This window comes from Engystomops pustulosus, chromosome 6, assembly GCF_040894005.1.
Source record: "Engystomops pustulosus chromosome 6, aEngPut4.maternal, whole genome shotgun sequence".
NCBI lineage: Eukaryota > Metazoa > Chordata > Amphibia > Anura > Leptodactylidae > Engystomops > Engystomops pustulosus.
In genome coordinates this window covers 144,066,184-144,091,746 of record NC_092416.1, presented here as the reverse complement: position 1 = coordinate 144,091,746, position 25,563 = coordinate 144,066,184, and the positions used below count along the sequence as shown (strand labels likewise).

Sequence of the window (25,563 nt, the reverse complement as noted above, 5' to 3'; positions counted from 1 at the left end):
CTAAGATTATCATCAGATTATCCTAAGGATATCCTAAAAGTAATTTGGGGAGTTTCCAGAAGTCCTGTGGAAACATGCTGAATTCAGAGGGGGGAATGCAGATTCCAAAGTGTAAAAAAAAATCCTCTCACTCGTCAATGGGTGTTTTATGCACAATATCTTGTAGATTTTTACAATTGCTAAACAAAACTTTTCCATTGAAATGAATCAGCAGGTTGAGTCAAGGTATTTTGACAAAAAAAAAATCTGTCACAATACACAGTGTGAATATATGAATGTCTAAATCCATTTCATTTATCAGAATAGGAATGTTTTTGCAGCACACTATGTTCAGATAAATTGAAGGGAAGGCCAGTCTCACTTAGCCACTTTGAAATACGGGCTGGAAGGAGCTGGATACCTAGCACCATAGTCATCCATGATGCCAGGAGTCTTTGCTTCCCTGAAGGACTCATGTTCTGTACTTAAAACATGAGTGGGAAGGCAGGAAAGCCTGATAATGACTATGGAGCTGGGAGTCCACATCCCTGTACACTGTTCTGTTAGGGTAATATTGCTGACATATAGCTTGGCTTGACATATAGAATTATAGCCTAAAAAACATGGTACAATTTGCTCCACAACACAGGATGCTCTAGTAAAAGTTTGCAAATAGAACATATTTTTGTTTCAGCACAATTAAAAATCATCATACAAACACAAAAACAGTTTGTATATCTTTATTTATATTGACAGGTAGAGACATCCCACAATCCCAATTTCCCACCCACAATAGGAACACAATGTTTGAGGGGGAAGGGGGGGTTCATATGAAAAAAATGGGGGTGGTAAACCCCATTGTGCCATATATTGTAGTAAACAGGCGTTACCGAGGGCACTTTGAAGACATACATTCAATAGCGCAATGTGGAAAGTAGTGCCCTCTGGAGTGTATGCCATACACAATGGCTAGCATTAAATAAGACCTCCATTCACTGTTCTGCTCCGTCCTGTCCTTCAAAGTTCACACAATTAAAATAATTTATTAAACACCCTGTAGAAAGGAGTCTTGCAGGCGGCCAGCCCCAGTGATGTCGAGGCCTATTCCCTTCATTCAGAATACAAATCTGTAACAAAACTGGCTTGTAAATCAATTGGTGTGGATGGGGCACTGCTACATCCAAACAGGAATGTGCCAACTCTCCCCAACCGCTTATAAATTATAATAAGAAAACATTACAAAAGATTTTAGGTGGAAGGAGGGGGATTAAATTACTCTTGTCCATAGAAAATAAAAAAAAGTTCTTTGTTTTTATTATATACATATGTATAAAAGACTCTGGACAGTTAAAATTCTCAAGTGAGGGGAGGTCCAGGAACTCCATTGAGCGTAACCTTACGCACTCGACTGGCAGAGTGCCCGTTATGGATGCTAGATGGAGGGGCAAGTTCAGTGCTGGGATTTGGAGAGCCTTGGCAAGGAGTGGCAGGGCTGGGGAGGGAGGACGAGGTAGAGGGAATTGGTGCAGGGCTGCTGGCCTTGTCACTGGTTGAATCCCCTTCAGACGTTGTTCCACGGTTGGCTTCTTGTAGGCTCCTTGGACGACTGAATCGTAATCTCTTGCAGGTTGGTTGAACCCGATACTTCAGGGGAAGTGGTCCAGTCTTTAGAAAGAGAAGACATATAAAGAGATCAGTTTATTGAAATATACTGCCATACCAGGTATATTTCTAACTCCCAGGTAGCTACAGGTAAACTGTCACACAGAAGATTATTCCTGTGCCCTATTGCCTTAGAGCAGCCTGCCATCTCTTGGGGAATCAGATCATAGACTGTCAAACCATTGGCAAACATACAGACATGTTGAAATCCAAAGAGGTCTATAAAAATAATAGTCACTGCGCACCGCAATAGCACGGCACTTACCCGTCCCCAGGGATAGATGTAGGCAATATCCATTAGCGTATAGTAGTCCTTCAGTAGCTCCTCTTCATACAGAATCTCAACCTAAAACCAAAATCATCTATAAAGTAAGGCAAGAAATAAAATCTACCCTGATATAATTTACACAGACATAACCAGAATTTTTCTTTAGATCACTATTTAAATGATCATGCCTGAATTATTATATTTATATGGGGACGAGTGCCCCAGAACTGACACTCTATATGGAAGTGGCAGGCTCTGTGTTCATGTGTATGGGGGTCGGGAAGTAAGAATCTCCTTACATAGACTGCCAATGAAAGCAACTTGTAGGCATGTTGAGACTTAAAGCCATGGACGCTCCACTAGGGGATTCTGGGAAAACATGCAAATAAGTTTTCTAGGATTGGAAAACAAGACGCCTTAAAGGACGCTGGTCAGCTGATTAAAACAAACAAGCTGTACATACCAATGTAAGCACATCTCTAGCCCTCTTCCAGTTACGTTACTGGGAAAAGCCTATCGGAACATACCCTAAAGCTGACAGGTGTCCTTTAATTGTCAGTCTCCATCAGGCCACGTTAACACGTTGCATGGTGTTTTTTGTTGCATTTTTGACACATTCCAATGGCTTGAACCGTGATCGCATGCTAAAGTAACATTGCCTTTTAGCAAATGCAGTGGAAACGCAATGTAACCTTGGCATGTGATCAAGGCTGAATCCTTTGGAATGCGTCAAAAAATGTGACGTGATGCATCGTGTGAACGCGCCGCAGGAAAACTATTACTTCCCAACCCTCTCACTCCAGTTCCCTACGCTGTACTGAAGAGATGCAACAAGGTCAAAACAGCGCTGTTCACAATTGGGAGTCTGTTCCTTCTGGAATAGATATACTGGTTTGGTTTTAATCCTGCATCATGTCATAAGGCTTCCTGAAGGTCATTCTTGATGTCAAGGGAGCTGCCTTACAAGGTAGCTAAAAGAGGCATGGCTTTCCTTATTCCATCCTGGAAAACTTATTTGCATATTTCATTTGTATGAAGCATTTCAGAAACAAGAGATGTAAAAATGTTATAATGTCCACTACATGTTCACCATATTGTATGTTACTAAATTAAGGGTATTTAAGTTCCACACATGGGTTTGTCCTAATGTACATTAACAGAGTAGTCACATTTCTCTATGTATCATCCACATGCTGAAACCTATTTCTTTATGCTCCAAGGCTTCCTTGTGGCTTTTAACCACTCCAACAAAAAAGTTGTATTTTAAACAGAAATATTGCCATAAAAACCATCCAGTTAGGTCTTATGGCTGCTTTCAGACAAACCTGCTGCTTAACCTCCAGGATAGAAATTCAGCTGTGTGGTCTTTCTGTGTGGACAGACCTTTACAGCTGCTGGGAATTGCCCCAAATAGAAACAACTTCCATAAGCTTCCTACCTTGTACTTGCTTGGAACATCCATCTTGTTTCGTAAGAATTTTGCTAGGTGAGTTATGGTCATAGCTGCAGGACAGCGCAGGAAACGAAGACTGTTCCTCTATAAGAAGAGAAGTCTTAAGTCAACCATAACTATTAAAAAAAACCATGTCAGAATGGCTTGTCGAGGCTTTAGTGGGTATTCTTATCGAATCCAATTCCCCGAGGCCGTGTTCACATGTTGCCATCGTGGAGGAGTCACTCCCAAAAATTGATGCATTTATACCTGAAAACCAGTTTTTGGACTAAACGCATCTGTATTTGGGAGCAACGTGTGAACGTGACCTAGTGAAAGAGTCATCAATATCAAGAATACCTAGAAGTCCAAGTGACCCCTTTAACTTTTTATATTTATAACATAGATTGTAGAAAAAGAAGGCGCAGCCGGCTACATATACAATATATGCAGAAATGTTTTGCTATCCAGCATTTAATCATGGTAATTCATTAGAAAGAATGAGCTCAGAGAATTTCACTGTGGACATACAATAGGAAGCCACTATACATCACGACAGTTCATACACCTTCTTTCCTCCTACATATTCTATGAATAACTGTGAGTGATAGTATTGTAAGGTAGAAGTTCTTTAGGAACCACAGCAACTCACACCAACCCCATATTAAAGTACCAGATTGGTCCTTATAGTGCACCTGTGCCTTACTACTTACCTTCTCTAGGTCTTCACTGTCTGCCAAGTCCTGGGTATCATCCCTGGTGGAAATTAAAATAGAGATATTAGATATGAGAAAGCCAGTGCCAGTATTGCCTTCTGTATGGTCCTGTCCCCCACAATTGATCTTCATACCTTGCATCTTCTGAGAACTGGATTGATAGACTGATGCTTTCCTCTTCGTGTACAACCAATTCTCCGGTCTCAGTGACTTTGTCTCCCTGCTCGGAGCTGGAGCCAGTGTTAGCTGTAAGACATCCGCACATAACAGACTAATCAATAGGGGTAGTGGTGGTTTTATAGTAGATATTCACTTCATTATATTACTTTACATCCTGCTATACGCAGTGTGTTTCTAGATCCTTCTCTTCTGTTCCCTTGCTTTTAGGCACATATGTTTATATACCTCTGCTTGCTTCATCCCAATACTGCCATCAAATACACTCTGCTGACATCACTAGGTGACCAGCTTTGGTGCATACAACTAACCCCACTTCTGTTCTCCTTTATTATCATTTATGCATTGTGATCATTGTTGATGGTAGATCGTCTGCTGTATAATTGTGCCCAGTGGCATCCTATATATGAAGGAACATCCGCATAAAGCGTTCTTCCATGTTGTATGCTCAGTGTCCTGTCTTGCACACCAGGATATTCATTTTTTTAAGGGTACTCTGCCATTTATTCCCTTCCTACCTTACGTTATATAGCGGTTGTGCTAGGTAGTGCAGCTCAGCCGTATTCAATGGATTGGAACGGAGCTGCAGGCAGGTCTTGTGATAAATGTACAGAACATCACTGCTCTCACTTGGACCGCTACCAGCAGGTGATTGGCAGAAGCGCCCGGTGTTGGACCTGTTTCCCAACTGATATTGATCAACTATCCTACAAATAGCTCATCAGTTTTTAACAAACGTTGTGCAATTTCAAATAGCCCTTAACTACAAAAGGAAATTTTCTAGGAATTAGTTATTGGATGTAATATGAATCCATGATTTTCCAGTTATACGCTAGGGAGTGAATATTGTGACTAACAAGTTTTGGGGTGCACTCACCTTCTTTACGAGCGTATGAGGCATAGAACTCCCTGCGTCGCTTCATCTCATCTGTGGAGAAAATAAATGACCTTCAGATTTACCACTGCAGCACATCAATACTATGGAGTAGTTTAAGCTTTATATATGATGGAAATCTTTGTGCTTCTTCATAAAAATGAGAGCAGATCCCACAGGATCTGTTCCTCCTGTCACCTTAATAGAAAAAGTTCTCTCATTGGAGAACACTCAACACTCATTGGAGAGAAATAAATTAGATTCTTGTAGACTGATCCTATACAGGTCAAAATGTAGCTGTCTGGTTGTTGCCGGGAAAAAAAGTTTCAAGTTTTATAAAAATGTTTCTCGTTGGTGTTTGTTAACTAGCTGCTGGTCATAACATGTGATACTATGGTGCAGCGTGTGACCATTAAGACCACCAATTCACAGCACTCCTTACAGGGGGGTCCAAGATTTTTAGAAACTGACAGTGGTCCCTGCAGCAAGTACTTAAAGGACACCTGTCATCAGGTCTGTGTCACTTGTCCTGTCACCTCTTCCTGTTGGAGCAGCTCACAAGGATCCCATCCCAGCCTTTATCTAGTTATTTCATACATTAATCATTATAAAATCATCTATTCTTTATTATGTAAATGAGGCTGATCACATGGTCAGAGGCAGTGATGTCACCCCTCCCCCTGCTCATGTCTGTGTGTAATGTATAGTAAAGCATTGCTAGTGTGTGTGCTGCATCTGCTGACATGCTGCATCCTCCTAATACACATGTGAGACACAGACATCAGCTACACAAGTACCTGAAATGTTCTGCTATAACATGGCTGCCTGGAGCTGTTGTATCTCTCCTATACACACACAGGCTGCAGGGGCCGCCAGCACCAGGAAGCACATCATTATACAGCCTCACATCATTATACAGGCTGTCAGTCATGCACTGGGGGTGTGGCTGTGCCTCCCACTCATGAATAAGGTGGACAGCTTGAATATGCTAATGCTTCATTGGACATTTCACAGGTCATTTGCATACAGCTTTAGGACCTCATTGCTTAGGTTTACAGGCATGTAGAGGGACAATGAAGGGATAGAGGCAATGCTCTCTAATGGCAGTTTATGAAAATATATTTAGTTTAGGGGGGTTATTTTGCCTGATGGGTTCTCTTTAATTTACTTGACCTCTGCAGTGAAACCTAGAGCTCAGCCTTACATAAAGTGCATGGAAGAGTCACCCCTGAGGTCCCAGATTAGCGGTAGCAGTTGTAGCTAATTCATCTGAAGTCATAGCTACTGAAGCAGCAGCAGGAACGTACAGGTAGGTTTAAGCTATTATTTGACACCAGTTCAAGCTTTCGAAAATGGCAAACAATCCCTTTATTATAGTCATTGGATTTCTGTATAGAGACCCTTTCAATATCCACTCTATAATGTTTATTGGATGGTCAGCGTTTATGAATGTCAACTGGAAAGACTAAAAGAATGGACTTTTCTGGTTTGATCCTTGCTTCTCTTGGGATTAGAGTGTAATAAGATAACATAATACGTTGTGCCAGTCGCATTGTTCAGGCGCGCTTTATGTAAGGTTATGGCAGTCAACAGGGCACCTATAGATCTAAGAGTTTTAGAGAAGGCGTTTCACATACACCTGTTACTGAACCTCACACCTATATCAATGAATCTCACATTGCAAATCAATAAGAAAAAGAAGCGGGTTTCAAATCAATCCAGATCATACTCCTCACTTCATGATACGGAGACGGAACTGGTCTTTGGGGATCAAGGCTCAATTAGTATGGAAATACAAAGGAAATGTCAGCAATATTTTCTCATGGGGGATTTGATCGTTTTTCTAATGACTCAGAATTATTCCAAGCGTAGATAATAAATCTCAGTGAAATATGTAGTTAGAAGGTTCCCTGATTTCTATTTGCATGTCAAATGTAAAACAAGCAAACAAGAGAAACTGAATCATGGGAAAACCCCTTTAACAGCAGCTGTCTATACACAGCTACAATATATTACTGTGGAGGTGGGACTGGTGATTATATGACAGTAGTAGGAATGGGGATAGGCACATATGCGTTACAAGTCTCGCTGGTCCCAGTCACTGCATAGTCTAAAATATCTGTAAGAACACAACCAAGATCAGCAGGTTCCGCTCCAATTTCCGTTATTAATAAACATGAATATTTTTTCTCCCATTACAAATAATACATATGTTATGGAAGGTAATGGGAGATACATTGAAGTCTATGGGAAATGGAATTTTAGCGGATGACCTTCCATGTGCAGCTTCTGCAATGTTCTCCTACAACAGAGAGTGTAACGGAAAGTTCTAACGCAGATGTGGACTGGTCCCTATGTTCCCTATGTAAGATATGGTGTCACATATTCCATAGCAACAGGAGAATATGGATTTTGCCATTTTCTGCAGCAGTTTAAGCCAAATCAAAACCCAACCCAAAATGTGTTCTTACCTCTGAACAGTCCTGGCACAAGCTTATATACAATATCTTGCAATGTTTTGTCAGACCTAAAAAAAACAAAAATCGAACACAGAACATAAGGTGAATACACACTGTACAATATGCATCATAGATCACAGTAATATTAAAGTCATCAGTACGTGCTATCCAACAGCTGTTTATAAGCAGATATATATCTGACGTGAAGCCAGATATCATGTTACAGGTTTATATGTCTAGAGGCTAAAAGTTTTTTTTTTTTGTAAGGAAGAATGAAAGAGTATAGCAGACACATTAGGGCTTATTTACTAAGGGTCGCACATCGCACTTTCGTCAGACTTTGCACCGCTTTTGAGATGTGCATGGCTTTGACAGGTATTTAACAGGTGTCTGCGCTGGAATTGTGTAGCACGTGATCGGATTGTGGCGCAGCTGCGCTGGCTTCCATGCGATAACAGGGGGCGTGCCGACGGACAATCAGACTGTGCGCTGGATTTCAGATTCAAATTGTGTCGCAAGACAATGCATTTACATGCTTCAGGAAGAATGTATATATGGGCGACGTATATACGCTGTATATCGGTCCCCCATAGACAGCAATGGGCGCACATGTCCTATCTTTCCCCGGAATACAGCGCCGTGCACCATACATCGCTATGGACTGGGGCAGGGTTGAGCAGCGCTTCCTCCTCCTGCCGTGCTACGGTACGGCGGGCACATCGTCGTGCGAATGTAGCCTTAGGCTGCATGCACACGTTGCGTTTTAAAATGCAACAGCGGGGGGCTAGGCAACTGAAAAATCGATGCGTGAACACAGTCTATGCGGGGGAATTGATCACTGCTTCTTTGCCAGTTTGCCATAGAAGTAGAGAAAAGTATTGTAAATTATTTACAATATGACTGCTCTTACTGCTACCACAAAGGTTATCATTTAGCTTGTGATCCTCCTAATAAGCCTTCTTATAGACAACTTCCTGAAACACCTTGTTGGAGTAAAGAAATATTCTTATAGCCACACTGTAGTTTTATTGCTTCAGACATAGTGTGGCAGAAGCGCATAGGTTTGCTTTGATGATGTGGCAAAACCACAGGGAGAAATCGCCAAAGAAAAAAAAGGCGCAACACGCTGCAGTTATTGCAGATTCGCCACTAACATTTTGGTCAATATTTGTAAGACAAAACCAGGAGTGGACCCTACAAAAAATAATAGTAATAATAATAAAGATTTGTACATCTGTGTTTTGGGCTTCCAATACCAGAATACTAACATGTGAAGTGGACTTAAAGAGGACCTGGCACCCATAAAAAAGGCACTAGGAGCTGCTTACCAAAGTAAGCAGCTCCTAGTGCTACAACAGATGCAGCAGTGTTATCGGAATCCTCTGATAACGCTAGCAGACACTGCCGCGATGTACACTAGAAACGCTGGATCACTCTCAAAGCGGTCTGGCGTATTCATGAGGGGGCAGGATTAGGAGGCGGTCACCGCCAAGCTATTGAGTGGGAGACGCGGTCCGGGGGAGAAGCAGCACCTATTGACGTTCCTATCGTACAGCACGGCAGTGCCTGCTAGCGTTATCGGAGGTTTCCGGTAACGCTAGCGGTGTAACACTGCTATATCTGTTGTAGCAATGGGAGCTGCTTACTTTAGCAAACAGCTCCTAGTGTCTTTTTTATGGGTGACAGGTCCTCTTTAAAGGCTTAATTCCACGTTTGCATGTTTTGCATACTTAAACAAAATTGTGTGACCTACACAAAATTTTTTTTTAGTTATACAAAACGGCAGACAGTTACATTCATGTCTACAACCATGTGCCCTTGTGGAATAAGCATTTTAATGATTGTCAACATCATGCACATATCTAAATAGCTGTGTAGAGCCAGCAGCATGCACATGTGATTCCAGCAATACTCACCTGATGCTAAGAAGCGGGCGTCCTTTGTGCACCTGAGAGTCACACATGGGGCAGAACTTGTGGGCTTCTAGGTAGCGCAGGATGCACGTCTTGCAGACTGTTAGAGAATAAGCAATACAAGTTATCAGTGGGGTTCTGTTACAGTGTGCAAGCTGGAGTAGCATGAAGAGACACCACTGCTGGAAAAAGCAGTAAAGCGTCGCTACAGTTTACAGCAACATAGATGCATCTAATTATATACTAATAACAAGGCCTGAAACATTGAAATTATAACAAAATCCGATTTCCACTCACAGGAATGCAGACACTCCACAATGGTGGCCGCATCAATGAAGTAGCCGCCGCACAGGGCACACATGAGGTGCGGGTTCAGCTCAGTCATTTTGATCCGCATGGTCCGATGCATTGTGCAGCAGGGGGAGGGGATGTGGGGAGGGGGGAAATCTGGAGAAAGAAGAAAAAACGTTATGGTTACACACAGGATGTAACAAAATGGGTTCCCTGCATAAAATAATATCCTCTCATGGATTATCACAGGCAAATCTGGAGAAAGAAGAAAAATCGTTATGGTTACACACAGGATGTAACAAAATGGGTTCCCTGCATAAAATAATATCCTCTCATGGATTATCACAGGCAAATTGCTGTTATACACTCCACACAGGCAATTTTAAGCACTGGTTTAGCCATATTATATATCAATGTCTGTAGAGACCACACACACTCACGATGCTTCAAACGGTGTGTTTCAATTGAAATGCAATGTGTGAACAAGGCCCTAGCCGGCTCCTTGTTCCAGCGTGCTAGGAGACTTTGGTTTTTGACCAGAAGTTACAGGAGGTCAATGGACCTGCTTTATCTAACGAGAAAATGGAAGTCCCATGTTCAAGGAGGCCACTCATAGGAGTGACGGGTTGTTTGTGAACAGGCCAACACAAAAAGCCGGCTCTTTTGCATGAACCACAGGAGTCGGCTACCCTCAGTGAGCTGAAAGTTCAGCTAACCCCGCCCCTAATTGGCTCACCACGCCCCCTAACCCAAATAAAATTGGGTTAAAAGTGGAGTGGGCTGACTTACTAGCCTGAAGATCCCTATTATATATTTAATAGTGGGCCGTTCAGGAGCCAGAAGAGCCGGCTTTTCCTAGTGAGTGGAGCCTAGTAATCCAGCTCACCGAAAAGAGCCGGACTTCCCATCAATAACTCATATGATACAGTCATCCCCCAGATCTCCCCATCAGGCACAGGGCCCAAAAACAGAAGTACAGGAGCGACATGGAAAGGGGGGGGGGGTCCATATTCATGAATATCCAGCATAAATTAAACATAGCCGAAAGGTGGGCGCCAAATTAGATAGATGTAGATTCATCGCTTTGAAGACAGGGTCTATACCAAAGATGGCAAACCTTTAAGAGATCGAGTGCCCAAATTAGACCTAAAAAACACTAGCTTTTCCCAAAGTGCCAACACAGCAATTTAGGCAGTAACAAACTTATTACTACCAGAATCTTTGAGCTCCAATCCGACCCTGTCCACACCTCCTCACTCTTCCGACAAGACCAAACAGCACAGGATGGGTCACTACTTGGACTGCCTGAGACTGCAGGAAGGTGTCATGTCAGGCAAACTCTGTGCCTGGGAGACAGCCCCTGTGCCCACAGAGAGTGCCATCTCCGGCACCAGTGCCATAGGTTCGCCACCACTGGTCTATATGCAACACCCTCGCCGATGCAATGGCGAAGGTGGGGGATGTTGCATATACATTTAAGTTCATACTGATTATTTACAGTCATTCAAAGTGATCAATACATGTTTCATGACACCGAGCAAAGGATGAATGAGCTTTAAGGGAAATTTGTTCAAGAAAAAGCCTTTTGGATGAAAATTTTAAACATGACTGACTGCAAAAATACATCAGTATGAAACGGTTCAGCTAATCAGAGAAATCAGGAAAAACACAGAAAAAAAAGCAACAAAACAGCAAATAATAGTCAGCATAGTTTGTCAAATTCTTACAGGATTAATAAGAAATGACAAACAGTAACGCAGCCACAAAACTGCTGTGTGTATGACAGTAAAACGATAAGAGATCCAAAAGAATTTCTGGATGATGTGCCCCTTCATAACAGATGGGATTCTCCTTTACTCAGTATCGGTGGAGCTTTCTTGCATCCTCCCGCTCCAGTATGTAAGTAGTTAGTAGAAAAAATAATAAACCGTGCAGCATTTAGTGGTTGATGCCACAATTGGGTTAGTGGTATTAGGGGGAGATCTCACGAGGACCCTAAGGACAGCACTGAGTAATGTTAATAATAGGGTGATGTTACCACTGACCTCCTAATAGTCCTGTAATGTGGAATACTGATACTTATACACACACAGAACTTACACTAAGGGTATTGCCACCAACTCTCTAAGGTAATTAAAGAGATACTGTCAAATAAATATGCAGTCCTAGGTTAGATCTGAGCAGATTGTATTTAGTGTCCCATCTGCAGGCAGGATGTTATAGAGCAGGAGGAGCTGAGTAAGTAGCACACAGCATGCTATTTGTAGGCAGCATGTTATAGAGCAGGAGGAGCCGAACAAATAATATTTAGTGTCCCATCTGTAGGCAGAATTTTATAGAGCAGGAGGAGCTAAACAGGTTATACATAGTGTCATATCTGCAGTTAAGGGCCGGCGTCAGCACTAGTCATACCTGGGGCCCAGAGCTGCTAGATAAGGAATCAATAAGGGTGCGGGGGGGCTTTATATAAAATAACCATGTTATAGAGCAGGAGGAGGTGAGCAGATTATACATAGGGGCAGATTTATTATGTCAGACAGTTTTCTGGAGGAGAAGGTTTTCCACCCTGCACGCCATTTTGGACGTTTAAAGGGAGGCAATGGGTCAGGAGGTGGGCAGGATGTGAACCTGCTGCATTAATGGAAAACCTGCAGAGATTATAGCTGAAAACTCCTCCTAGTCACACCTGATCTATACAGGCCCTATGTTATAGAGCAGGAGGAGCTGGGTATATTGCCCATAGGCTCCAATCAGCATGTTAAGCCCCTTGAACATGCATCCAACTTGCATTACATTCGTAGCATGTGCTGGCTTGTTATTGATATGGAAGTCAGAATACCCCTTTAGACCTGTTGATTTTGGGCTTTGGGCACGTTTTTGGGCAGTTTTTAAGCAGTCCGTCAAAAAACGCATGCATTAAAAAACGCATGCGGTTTTGACAGGTTTGACCAATTATCTTAATTTTCCAAAACACGGTTTTTTGGCGGACTGCTAAAATGGCCCAAAAACGCATTCAAAACGCCACGTGTGCTATCCCCCTTAGGTGAGCTATCCCACTCACATAAGTACAGGTAGCACAATATGACAATGAATGGGTCCTACTCATATGTCACAGAGCTGGTGCTTTAGGCAGACATAATAATGCAATCATAGCAGAAGACGATTGTAAGAAATGTTCTTACAGCTGCTTTACTGTCATATTCCGATAACTGCTTATAATACATTCCAACCTGTGAGAAACCTGCAAACATATAAATTAAAGGGGGTCTCCACCTCAAAAAACAATGTTTTGATCCCTGATGATCAGCTGTAATCTATAGGGACAACCTGGTAGTCAGTGGTCAAATTCCATGCAGCGCCACCACAGGGGAAATTATGCATTACACATGACATGTCCATCCAGGTCCTCCAGAACCGTTTGCCATTTAAGGGTGCATTCACACATTCAGTTTTACAGATGCAGTTTCCGAAGCCAAAAGCAGGTGTGGATCATAATGGGTGACAACATATCATTGAGAGGTGCAACTCCTCTTTTTTTCACTCAACTCCATCTAAAATAACTGAACCTGTGAACGCACCCCAAGTGTGACAACTTTCTTGGCCATTCATGATCACATGCTATATTCTGTCCATTTTAGTGAGGCAGAACCAATCATGAAGTACCCAGCTTTCCCAGGACACACTCAATATTCTGACAGAAGACAGCGACTCAAGCAAAGAACAAGCATATAACGATGAAGATGTAGTTGCAATCTTAGTTTTCACTCAGCTCCAGCCTCACACATGAAAAGGTCAATGCTGCCTGCAAGATCAACCCTCTCACGTCTTCAGATATGAACAAGCTGCTTCTGTCTTCAAGTACAACTCCTCGCAGAACCTTAAAAGTCCTTGAGTCGTCCCTTTCTATCAAGCTCTTTTCTATTATTTCCTTACAATATCCGCTTCTGGGAAAGCTGGGTGAAGTCCAATACAGCTGCCAACATAATCCTCACTGGGGGCTGTGACCGGGTTTTCCTAAATCTACCTAATTACACAGTAATTAGTACTGGGAGCATTGCTGCATAACTTAGGTAAGAATCTGGGTGACAACCCCCCTTGGCAGCTGCAATGGCAGCCGTACTAGTTGTCACAGAGTGAATTAATAACCGATCAGATGAAAGTATTCTAGGATATAGTGGGGTTTCTGGACCTGATAATACAGGGGTAAGTGTGGTGGGCTGCAGAGGGACGGGGGAGCAGGCTGTCATGTACTGTGTAATAAAGTAACTTACTGTCCTGGACACTAGTGTCTGATGTCATATGTCACCTGCCGGCCATGACATCCATCTATCAATCTACTGATGGACGCACATCGTCATCATAAGCGCCACCATAATAAGTCACATTACTCACATATCTCTACCAAGGAACCCCAAAACCCTGGTTATAGGGGATTGATATAACAGCAGCCATATATGTAAGGAAGGAAAAAGTCAGCAGAATTATAATATACCCCCCAGACCCCTCATCCGCTCAATGCACCAGTCATTTAGACATCAAAAGTTTTCCATCTTGACCAGTCCATCTGCCATGACCAGTGCAGGAAAATGTAAATCAAGTTTTTCATGAGATTTTCCCCTGTTAGGGTACAGCATCCCCCCAGTTTATATAATGGGGGGAGGGGGGCACTGACCATCACCCCACAATCCAGGGGAGAGCAGTATGAGCCCCCAGACTGATGTATCCCTCTTATATTTGGGGAGAGGCAGGGGAGGAGGATCAGGTAGGTCCGGATCACTAACATATGGATGCAGAGGGGAAGGGGGGACCCCTGGATATTGCACCCCAGCTTCCCCCCACCTCTCTCAGGGTCCGCCTCCAGTGCCCTTACCTGATGATGATGATGCTGCTGCTCTCTATGTGGTCCGCCTGTCTCCAGGATTATTTCTCCAAATGGCTCTCTCCCCTCCCCCTCCCGTGTCTGCCCCCCTCCAGCCCAGTCTGTGAGCGCCCTCCTCCTCCCTCGCCTGTCTCCCCCTCCCTTTGTCTCTGTCTTCTCTTCCTCCCTTCTTCTTCTTCTCTCTCCTCTCTTCTCCTTTTTTTTCTTTCTCTCTCAAAATGGCTTTTTTTTTTCTTTTTTCTTTTTTTTTGCAGACAAGGACTAGCCCCGCCCCCCGGTCATGTGACCTCCTCCTCCTCCCTGGGGATTTGTGCAAAGGGGGAGGAGAAGGGATGGAAAACAGGAGATGGGATGTGTGGTGAGGACAAAGAGCCAGACACTGCCAGACTGTGTCTATGGGCTGATTACTACAGCTTCCAGGCTGCCACCATACAGGGGCATCTGTACTATACCCTACCCACCACAGAGATGGCATATCCTGGTAAACCTGCCCAGAGACAGGGGCATGGGAATCATAGAGGCAGCATACCCTGCAAAATCTGCCCAGAGACAGGGGTAACCACTGAGACAGCATATCCTGGTAAACCTGCATAGAGCCAGCATACCCAGAGACGAGGGCATCCATATCATAGAGGTAGCATACCCTGGAAAACCTGCCCAGAGACCAGGACATCTATATCATAGAGGCAGCATACTCTGCAAAATCTGCCCATAGACAGGTACAACCATACCACTGAGACAGAATAGCCTGGTAAACCTGCATAGAGCCAGCATACCCAGAGACCAGGGCATCCATATCATAGAGGCAGCATACCCTGCAAAATCTGCCCAGAGACAGGGGTAACCATACCACTGAGACAGCATATCCTGGTAAACCTGCATAGAGCCAGCATACCCAGAGATCAGGGCATCCATATCATAGAGGTAACATACCCTGGAAAACCTGCCCAGAGACCAGGACATCTATATCATAGAGGCAGCATACTCTGCAAAATCTGCCCATAGACAGGTACAACCATACCACTGAGACAGAATAGCCTGGTAAACCTGCATAGAGCCAGCATACCCAGAGACCAGGGCATCCATATCATAGAGGCAGCATACCCTGCAAAATCTGCCCAGAGACAGGGGTAACCATACCACTGAGACAGCATATCCTGGTAAACCTGCATAGAGCCAGCATACCCAGAGATCAGGGCATCCATATCATAGAGGTAACATACCCTGGAAAACCTGCCCAGAGACCAGGACATCCATATCATAGAGGCAGCATACCCTGCAAAATCTGCCCAGAGACAGGGACAACCATACCACTGAGACAGCATAGCCTGGTAAACCTGCATAGAGCCAGCATACCCAGAGACCAGGGCATCCATATCATAGAGGTAACATACCCTGCAAAATCTGCCCAGAGACAGGGACAACCATACCACTGAGACAGCATATCCTGGTAAACCTGCATAGAGCCAGCATACCCAGAGACCAGGGCATCCATAGCACAAAGGCAGCATACCCTGAGACCAGGGCATCCATAGCACAGAGGCAGCGTACCCTGGAAAACCTGCCCAGAGACAAGGGCACCCATAGCACAGAGGCAGCATACCCAGAGACCAGGGCATCCATAGCACAGAGGCAGCATACCCTGGAAAACCTGCCCTGAGACAAGGACATCCATAGCATAGAGGTAGCATACGCTGGAAAACCTGCCCAGAGACAAGGGCACCCATAGCACAGAGGCAGCATACCCAGAGACCAGGGCATCCATAGCACAGAGGCAGCATACCCTGGAAAATCTGCCCTGAGACAAGGGCATCCATAGCATAGAGGCAGCATATACTGGAAAACCTGCCCAGAGACCAGGGGATCCATAGCATAGAGCAGTGATGGCAAACCTTTTAGAGACCGAGTGCCCAAACTACAACCAAAATCCACTTATTTACCATGAAGTGCCAACCTGGCATTTTAAGCAGTAACTTATTGCTACCTGTTCTTCAACATCATTCAATTGTATTGGCCGCCTGGGGCCACCAATACAGTTTAAAGAAGGTGGGAAAATTCAGACCATCATTGTCCAGGAGGAATGGTGGGTCCAGCAGGAGGACCTCCAAAGACAATGCAGTTCTGTCAACACCTTCTTACTTTTCCCGCAGTTTCAAACAACCAATGAAGTGTCGCTTTACAATAGCAGTGTTGTTATGTTGCCTGGGACTGCAGGAAGATTTGGTGGATTTGGTCCTGTTTGGTGAAATTGGGGTGATGGCCTGAGTGCCCACAGAAAGGGCTCAGAGTGCCACCTCTGGCACCAGTGCCATAGGTTCACCTCCACTGGCATAGAGGCAGCTTACCCTGGAAAACCTGCCCTGAGACAAGGACATCCATAGCATAGAGCCAGCATACCCTGGAAAACCTGCCCTGAGACAAGGACATCCATAGCATAGAGGCAGCATATCCTGGAAAACCTGCCCTGAGACAAGGACATCCATAGCATAGAGGCAGCATATCCTGGAAAACCTGCCCAGAGACAAGGGCATCCATAGCATAGAGCCAGCATACCCTGGAAAACCTGCCCAGAGACCAGGGCATCCATAGCATAGAGGCAACAAACCTTGGAAAACCTGCCTGGAGACAAGGACATCCATAGCATAGAGGCAGCATACCCTGGAAAACCTGCCCAGAGACCAGGGCATCCATAGCATAGAGGCAACAAACCTTGGAAAACCTGCCCAGAGACAAGGACATCCATAGCATAGAGGCAGCATACATCTCCCCAGAGTCAGTGAGATGCATTCCATAGTGCCGATATACCCTGGAAAACCTGCCCAAAGGTTTCTAAAACCATCAGAAAAAAAAACATATTTCCGATCGTCCTAAACAACCCCTGTGTATGGGCATAGGACCCCAAAGGGTTCACAACTTACAGGTTCAGAACTGCTGCCGTAGAGGCATCATACACTGAGAAACCTGCCCTCAGACAGGGGCACCCATACCGTAGATGTACCATACCCTGGAAAACCTGCCCATTCTGCAGTATGGCCCTATGCACCTGAATACCTTAGAGCAGTGATGGCGAACCTTTTAGAACCTGAGTGCCCAAACTTCAACCAAAAGCCACTTATTTATCGCAAAATGCCAGTGCAGCAACTGAAGCAGTAATATATTTCTCCTTGTTCTTTGACAACTTTCAATCGTTCAGCCTCCTAAGGACGCCAACACAAGTGAAAGGAGGAGGGCAAATTCATCTATCATTGTAGGAAGATTCTGCAGGAAGATTCTATGAGTTCTGCCTGGTGAAATTCATGCAGGGGTAATGGCCCGAGTGCCCACACAGAGGGCTCCGAGTGCCGCCTCTGGCAGCAGTGCCATAGGTTCGCCACCACTGCCTTAGAGGTTCAGAGACAGGGACATCCTTTGCTGTACACATACCTGTACCATTAGATGCTTAGACCATCTTGCACATGGGCAGCATGTGACCATCATAAGTGAGTTAGCAAACCAAGCCCCACTAGATGGCAACAAGATTGTATGCATTGGGTTTGCAATTGGTTAGGATGGAGACATAAAGCACTGAGGAACTCTTTAGAAAATAATACCTCATGTGCTGAAGACTCACGTAAGATTTTTTTATTTAATTTAGATTTTCAGCAGTTTGTTGAAACAAAGCCAGGAGTGTATTCAGCAAGAAGGAGCAGTATAAATACTCCCTTGTTACACCACTCATGGCTTTGGCTCAATTGTTTTGTTGCATAGTCCAAGTTTTGTTTCTGGTAACGACCCATATTAGATTTCATGGTTCCATCCAGCTAGTAATAATGGTTTAATGGTCAGTGGCATGATATAGAGCAGTGATGGCAAACCTTTTAGCGGCCGAGTGCCCAAACTGCAACCCAAAACCCCCCTTATTTATTGTGAGGTGCCAACCAAAAATTAAAGCAGTAACTTGTTCTTCAACAACGTTCGATCATATTGGCCTCCTGAGGACAAGATGGAAAATTTGCATCATTTTAGCTTCTTGCCAGTGTCCCTCTGTACACAGAGAATTGTGGGGCCAGAGAAAGGTCCTTCAAAGATAATTTGTCCCTGTCTACTCATTCTCCCTCTTCCTACAAACCCAAGTAGTGAAGTATCACTTAAATATATGATCGAAAGCAGAATCTTTTAAGTTGCTTGGAACTGCAGGAAGATTCTTTGAGTCCTGTCTGGTGTGCTTGGGTGATGGCCCAGGTGCCCACAGAAAGGGCTCTGAGTGCCGCCTCTGGCACCCGTGCCATAGGTTCGCCACCACTGATATAGAGCAAGAGGAAAATATTAATTAAAGCTTGTAACTGATTTATACATCTCTGCTCTTTTATTCTTTGGAGTCAGTGGGTGGTCCTTACTTGTGACTGAATGCTATGTAGGGGGTCCAGTGGTTCACTGACTGATGCCCTCCAGCACTGGAGTACTTTATTTGAATCTGACCATGGGCAACATGTGCAGAGGTTTCCCCCCACAAACCAAAGACCTACTAGAAATGGTGATAACAATGGATGGAATTCACGAAGACAGGAGGTGTAAACTCCAGCCTTAAAATTCCCTGCCGCCACCCAATGGCAGAGGCACCGGCCTCTAAGTAAATATGGGATCAATCTACACAGTCGGACCTAAGGACAGGTCTGATCTGGCAGATATTTCTGCTATAGTCTATGACTATTTTGCTGTGGAGACTATAGTAAATGCAGTGGGCCGACGTTCACAACCCTATCCCCCCAAGTGCCCAGCTCCCCGTCACACCCAAAGTGGCGTGTGGGTCGGAAGAGCTGGGAAACCGGTTTATGTAGGGAGATTTATGTACATTCTCCTCCAGAAAGCTGTGCAGAGACGGTAGGCTGTGGATTCGGTAAACTAAACTTCTAAATCCGACTCCTCAATATCGATTCTTGACTCCATCTCCACCAAAATGGTCACAGACTCTGACTCCACAGTCCTGTTTTCCTGATCACTCTAGTAGTGCTGAGATAAATGTAGGCATTTTTTCCCTTTGCCTTATTCCTCTGATCTATTAGCTTCACTAATGAGTATGTACACATAGCTCCCTACCGTCCCAGACTCAGCAGGACAGACCCAGTTTGCAGCCACTGTGCCGCTGTCCCAGGTGGTTGGGAGAATCCTGGTCCCGTACATTAAACCTGCTGAGCTGCAGAAGCTTCAGAGCCAGGAGGAGGCTGGATCAGCCCCTGCTACCTCCTCAAATTTCTGAAGGAGTCATGTGAGGAGGTAGCTCCTCCCCTCGGCTGGTCCAGCCCCATCCTCTACATCACAGTTGGAGCCTGGGAGAAGAGGAAGTCAGATTTCTGTGGGGGAATCAGAGAAGGTAAGTAACAGGTTTTTTTCTGTTTAATACCCCATAACAGGAGGCCACAATACAAAGAGGCCAGAGGACATTGGGGCACAGGTGAAGGAGGCTACAAGAGGTTACAGGGAAGTCTAGAGGCTACATGAGGATGCTGGAGGACAGGAGTCTGCAAGAGAAGGCTGGAGGACAGGGAGCTACAGAAGAAGGCTGGGGGACAGGAGGCCACAAGTAGAATAGGCTGGAGGAGAGAAGACCACAATATGAGTGAGGATAGAGGACAGGGGGGTCACAATATAAGGGAGAATGGAGAACACATTATGAGGAGTGTGGAGGACAAGGAGCCACATATGAGGAGGATGGAGGACAGGGGGTTAAAATATGAGGAGGTTGGAGGATAGGGGGCTACAATAAGAGGAGGATAGAGGACAGGAGGGCACAATATGAGGGGGATAGAAAATTTGGGCCACAGCATGTGAGGAGGGGTGGGGTAGGAGTACAGATATTGGGGCACAGCAATCAGCGAAGAAGCAGCACTCCAAGTTGGAAAAATGTATAGTTCTGTATTCCACCATTAATGTGCAACGTTTTGCCTTTTCCTTAAAGGCATTATCAAGCAAATAAAGATTACACATCACATAATAACCCTGCACACACAATGGACCAGGGATGAGACGTAAGCGAGGGTAGGCGATTGCCAAAGGCACCACCCTAACCTTCTACCTTGGGCGGGTGTGGTCCCGATCCTCAATTGGAAACAGCGATGTGTGAATCTTGAAGACTCACATATTGCCCTTTGCTGGATGAGGTGTCTGCAGGGAGAGCACGTAGGTGAGCATTAAATTTAAATTTTCTTGCTGTGCTGCAAATCAGGGCATGGGCTGTATATTTACTGAGGGCATGGGCTGGTTGGCTATATATATTGGGGGCATGGGTTGGCTGGCTATTTACTGGGGGCATAGGCTGGCTATTTACTGTGGGTATGGGCTAGCTATATACTGGGGGCATGGGCTACCTATATAATAGGGGCATGGGCTACCTATAAAATAGGGGCATGGGCTGGCTACATATATACTGGGGGTGCTTTGGTATCTAAATTTATGAGGAGGTTCTAGTGTTAGTGTTATACTTCTATTTGGTAGTATATATTATAATATGTTGAGGGGTCACAGTGTATAAGCTGTATATGCAGGGGGAACATTGTGGTCATTTTCAGGAGAACCTAGTTGTTAACTAGGGTACATTATATTGACAGTGAATTTTTGGGGGACAAAATGTGGAGATGTCCCTTAGCAAATTCTGCAGTGATATGTCATGGCCAGGAGAAGTTATCATGATGGAGAAGAATTGCGAACAATGAGGAGACCGCCAGAAAGAAGATCGGAATGGACCAGGCCAACCCAGACATAGAGGTAAACAGCTGCAACCTAATTTGAACAGTAAGTCATGTGTGTGCCTGTCTAAAGTCAATCCAGATGTGCATTACATTTAATGATGTGTGGTTATTTACTGCTGATTTATTTTCATGCTTGCAGTATATTCATTTTCGGTATATATTTATACATGCAGGATATTTTTATGTGTGCTTTGTATTCCTTGGTATACAATTGGTCTCTCAGATAACAAGCCCTCCTATGTCTCTGTAAAATGAAAAACGTATAAGATAAAACATGGTTTGCGGAAAGAAAGGAGTAAAAAGCAGAACTGCAAAAATGGAAAATTGACTGGTAAGGAAAGGGTTAAAGTTTATTGAAATAAGGCAGCGATGTTACCGTTGCCTAAGTCTTTTGACCAACCCAGGCGCCATCGCCACCGTTGTCTAAGCCTCGGTCAAAAGGAAGAGCGTGGGATTGATGAGGAGCTGGCTGCAGGGAGCGCAGGTAGGTGAATATTCTTTTTTTTGCTGTGACTACCTATCTTCTGGGAAGAATGTGCTGTGGCTACCTATATAATGGGGGTGCATGTGCTGGGGCTACTTATCTTCTGGGAAGCATGTGCTGTGGCTACCTCTCTACTGGAAGGCATGTACTGGGGCTACCTATCTACTGGAAGGCATGTGCTGGGGCTACCTATCTACTGGGAGGCATGTGCTGGGGCTACTTATATACTGGGAGGCATGTGCTGGGGCTACTTATCTTCTGGGAAGCAGGTGCTGTGGCTACCTATCTACTGGAAGGCATGTACTGGGGCTACCTATCTACTGGAAGGCATGTGCTGGGGCTACCTATCTACTAGGAGGCATGTGCTGGGGCTACCTATCTACTGGGAGGCATGTGCTGGGGCTACCTATCTACTGGAAGGCATGTGCTGGGGCTACCTATCTACTGTGAGGCATGTGCTGGGGATACCTATCTACTGGGAGGCATGTGCTGGGGCTAGCTATATACTGGGAGGCATGTGCTGGGGCTACCTATATACTGGGAGGCATGTGCTGGGGCTACCTATCTACTGTGAGGCATGTGCTGGGGATACCTATCTACTGTAAGGCATGTGCTGGGGCTACCTATCTACTGGGAGGTGTGTGCTGGGGCTACCTATCTACTGGGAGGCATGTGCATATTGTCTGGCTCTTACGGAATAACAATTCAGAATATGTGGCGTTCATGGCTTTCTCCGCCAAAAAGGTTCCTGACCCCTGCTATAGACCATGGTGCTTTGTCAGCAATCCTGAGAGATTGTTTCACTAAAACTGACAAAAATACTCATTTTTCCACTATTTGAAGGGTAGATGCAGACTGTAGGATAATATCTTTCACTTCTTGCTAGCCTCTATAGGCTGCATAGCCATTGTCATTCTTTTCCTGACATAATCCCATTGTGGCCACACCTTGGCTGATCTTAGAGCTTGGTGACACATTCATCTTCTGGCTCGACTAAGAATTTCCCATCATTGGCAAAAAATTAACTACTGCCATTTACAATACTACTAGTAGCTTTTTAGCACTAAACCCCCCCCCAAAACGGTGCAGAATTTCAAATGGCATGTGACTAGAAAACCAATACCGTTTTGGATTCCTTCGAGGGGGATCAATATAGAAAGAGTTACAGACAAAGCCCTTTGAGGTGACTGCTGATGTTGATAAGGTGGCAAATATTTTTTCCGTACCGTATTTTTCGGACTATAAGGCACACCGGATTATACGGCGCACCATCAATAAAGCCTGCTAAAACGTCTAGGTTCAAGTCTGTAAGTACAATTCATATATAGGGCGCACCTTTGATTTCTGAGAAAATCAAAGTATTTTTTGTGCGCCTTATAGTCCGAAAAATACGGTACTTGGTACCAAGTCAATAGACAAAGTGGTTCACTGACCTGACTGAAAGGTCAAGAAGGGAATGTGGTGTCACCTAATTTATTTTGCTCCAGACTTTCCTGATCACTGATCACCAGCTGTGGTAAGATTTAGGCACCATACAGTGGCGTATTTAATAGGACACTGTATTGCACTGCATATTTCTTCTTGAAGGCACAAATCCCCTGATCTAATGATCCCTAAAATGATTGTGAATCATCCTATAAGAAATGGACAATAGTGTCAAGTGATTGCTCCATTCACGTCAAAATGTTTTTTTTTCTGCTGTATCTTTGGGGCCTAGTATAAAGTGTTAAAGCCTAGGCTCACGGTAGGATCCTCTGTTACGCTCGTGGGTCACATACAGTCTAATGCTAAAGCTGCAGCAGATTGATCACAGTATCTGATGCCAGATTATACATTTGGTGTAGTATAAGACCGCCATGACGTACTAAGATTCTCTATTAGTTGGTGTGGCTTACAGAAAATTGCGCCAAAGTTTTGTTGCATTTAAATCATTTTTGGTGCACTTTCTTTTTCTGGTGAAGCCACACCCCCTTTCAGAGACCACTCCCTTTTGGGCACAGTGTCCAAAAACTGTGTAAAATCCATTGTAAATGTGGTGCAAAGCATTTAAGAAATTATATGTCGCAAATTAAGACAATTCTTTCTTATAAAAGTTTGACAAATCTGCCCTGTCCTCTCTATAAGGCCGGATTCACACCACTGTAGGGTGATGTAGGTCCCCCATTGACCAGCGAGGGCCGCACAGAGGGCCCTGTGTTATGTGTTACGGGCCATACATAATCCATTGCAATGGAGAGGGGAGGGGTCCCCCCTCCTCCTCTACATCGTGGCTGATGTATTCGCACCCAGAGGTCGCCGTGTGGGCATACGTCAGTGTGCATGCAGCGTCACATAGAGCATAGCAGGTTGTTTCTGGCATAATATGGGGCATCGGAATGGGGCATGAATAAACTTTATATCAATGAAGTCAATGCTAATAGGGAAGAGGGACTTTCTTTAGTTTAGTTGTTTTGTTGTCTCAGATTGTCAGATTATTGCTATGATAGAACTAAGATACAATCATTTGGATATTATACAATAGTATACTATTATAACAATACTGGTTATACGCTTACCTTAATCAGTAAACCACGACAGTCCAAACATTTATAAGTTATATATTTCCAGTTTCCAGGAGCATGAGGCATGCCAAAAAAAGTCAGCAACCAGGGCAAAGTCTCCAATGTGCCGACTCAATCCAGGAAGATCCACTAGCGACATGAATACAGTAAGCAGCATCCAGATCTATAAACAGGATATGATCAGCACTGAAGGAAGAGTAAATATTAAGCACCATCTTCTAGGATGTCTTCCAGAAGATGTAGCTGACCCAGATAAACCAGTTTCCCTCCTTACTCATCGCTACCCAGCACTAATTAATACATGAAAGACAATGATATAGACACAGGCTCATAGATCAGTCAATTGAGGTTATTTTGGCCAGCAGATAAATATTGTTGTGACATTTTAGGATAGATTGATAGATAGGAAGATAGATTGATCATAACATAGAGATAAGGGAATTTTAAAACATTTCAGCAGCACTTTAGGAAAGCAGTACACACTGGGTACAAGCCTCCAGGGTTACTAGGAAACTCCTGTATAGTGACTCAAGGAAGTGGATTCATGCAAAAAACTAGACTTCTGGAAGTATTCACTGTCATTTGGCTTTATTACCTATTTTGTTTAAACTGCTTGCACTACGGTGTCATATAAGTAGCCTACAAGAACTAAGGATATCCTGGATGGGCTCTTTTGCGGAACCTATATTCGTAGATGAAGGACATCAGCCGTGAGCTACATGCGAATGCATGTTATACAGTGAAGCATGGACATTTTACCCACCAAGCAGGGGTAGGGGGGGGGGGAGGTGTTTGGGGAGTTTTTGGTTTACTGTTTATGCTGTTTAAATGTAAAAAATGGAAAACTATTGTTTGGTTTTCAATAAAAACTTTATTTGATTAAAAAAAAAAAATGCTTGCACAGGTATTTAAGAAGTGTCCGCACCACATATGTGTCTCCCGCGACCCTTTTTGCACTATTATACTTCATGCGACTCAAATTTCTGCACAGAAGGGGGCGTTCCGGTGATCAGTGGGAATGTGCGCCAGATTTAACATGCAACAGAAGTATGTGTGCACGCCTCATGTTAAAAGTGCAACAAGAAAAAATGGCGCTTTCTGGCAGAGCAATGCAGGGGGCGCCAGATTCCTTATTTCTCTGCA

The 25,563-nt window shown here is 44.2% G+C and overlaps 1 protein-coding gene across 3 annotated transcripts; it reads right to left on the bottom strand.

The window, feature by feature from the left end:
• Window positions 1–703: 703 nt before the first annotated feature.
• Window positions 704–24,433, bottom strand: PCGF2 (polycomb group ring finger 2). 3 transcript variants are annotated; one of them, XM_072111564.1, is made up of 10 exons: window positions 24,415–24,433; window positions 9,778–9,927; window positions 9,484–9,580; window positions 7,580–7,635; window positions 5,112–5,162; window positions 4,192–4,303; window positions 4,055–4,097; window positions 3,348–3,446; window positions 1,907–1,987; window positions 704–1,644 (listed from the first exon to the last, which is right to left on the bottom strand). In XM_072111564.1, the coding sequence occupies exons 2-10, from the start codon at window positions 9,887–9,889 to the stop codon at window positions 1,336–1,338; spliced, it is 960 nt and encodes a 319-aa protein (XP_071967665.1). In that variant the 5' UTR covers window positions 9,890–9,927; window positions 24,415–24,433; the 3' UTR covers window positions 704–1,335. The 3 variants fall into 3 exon arrangements, with proteins under 3 accessions (XP_071967665.1, XP_071967663.1, XP_071967664.1); XM_072111562.1 differs by lacking the exon at window positions 24,415–24,433 and adding an exon at window positions 14,642–14,780; XM_072111563.1 differs by lacking the exon at window positions 24,415–24,433 and adding an exon at window positions 10,212–10,407.
• Window positions 24,434–25,563: the final 1,130 nt, after the last annotated feature.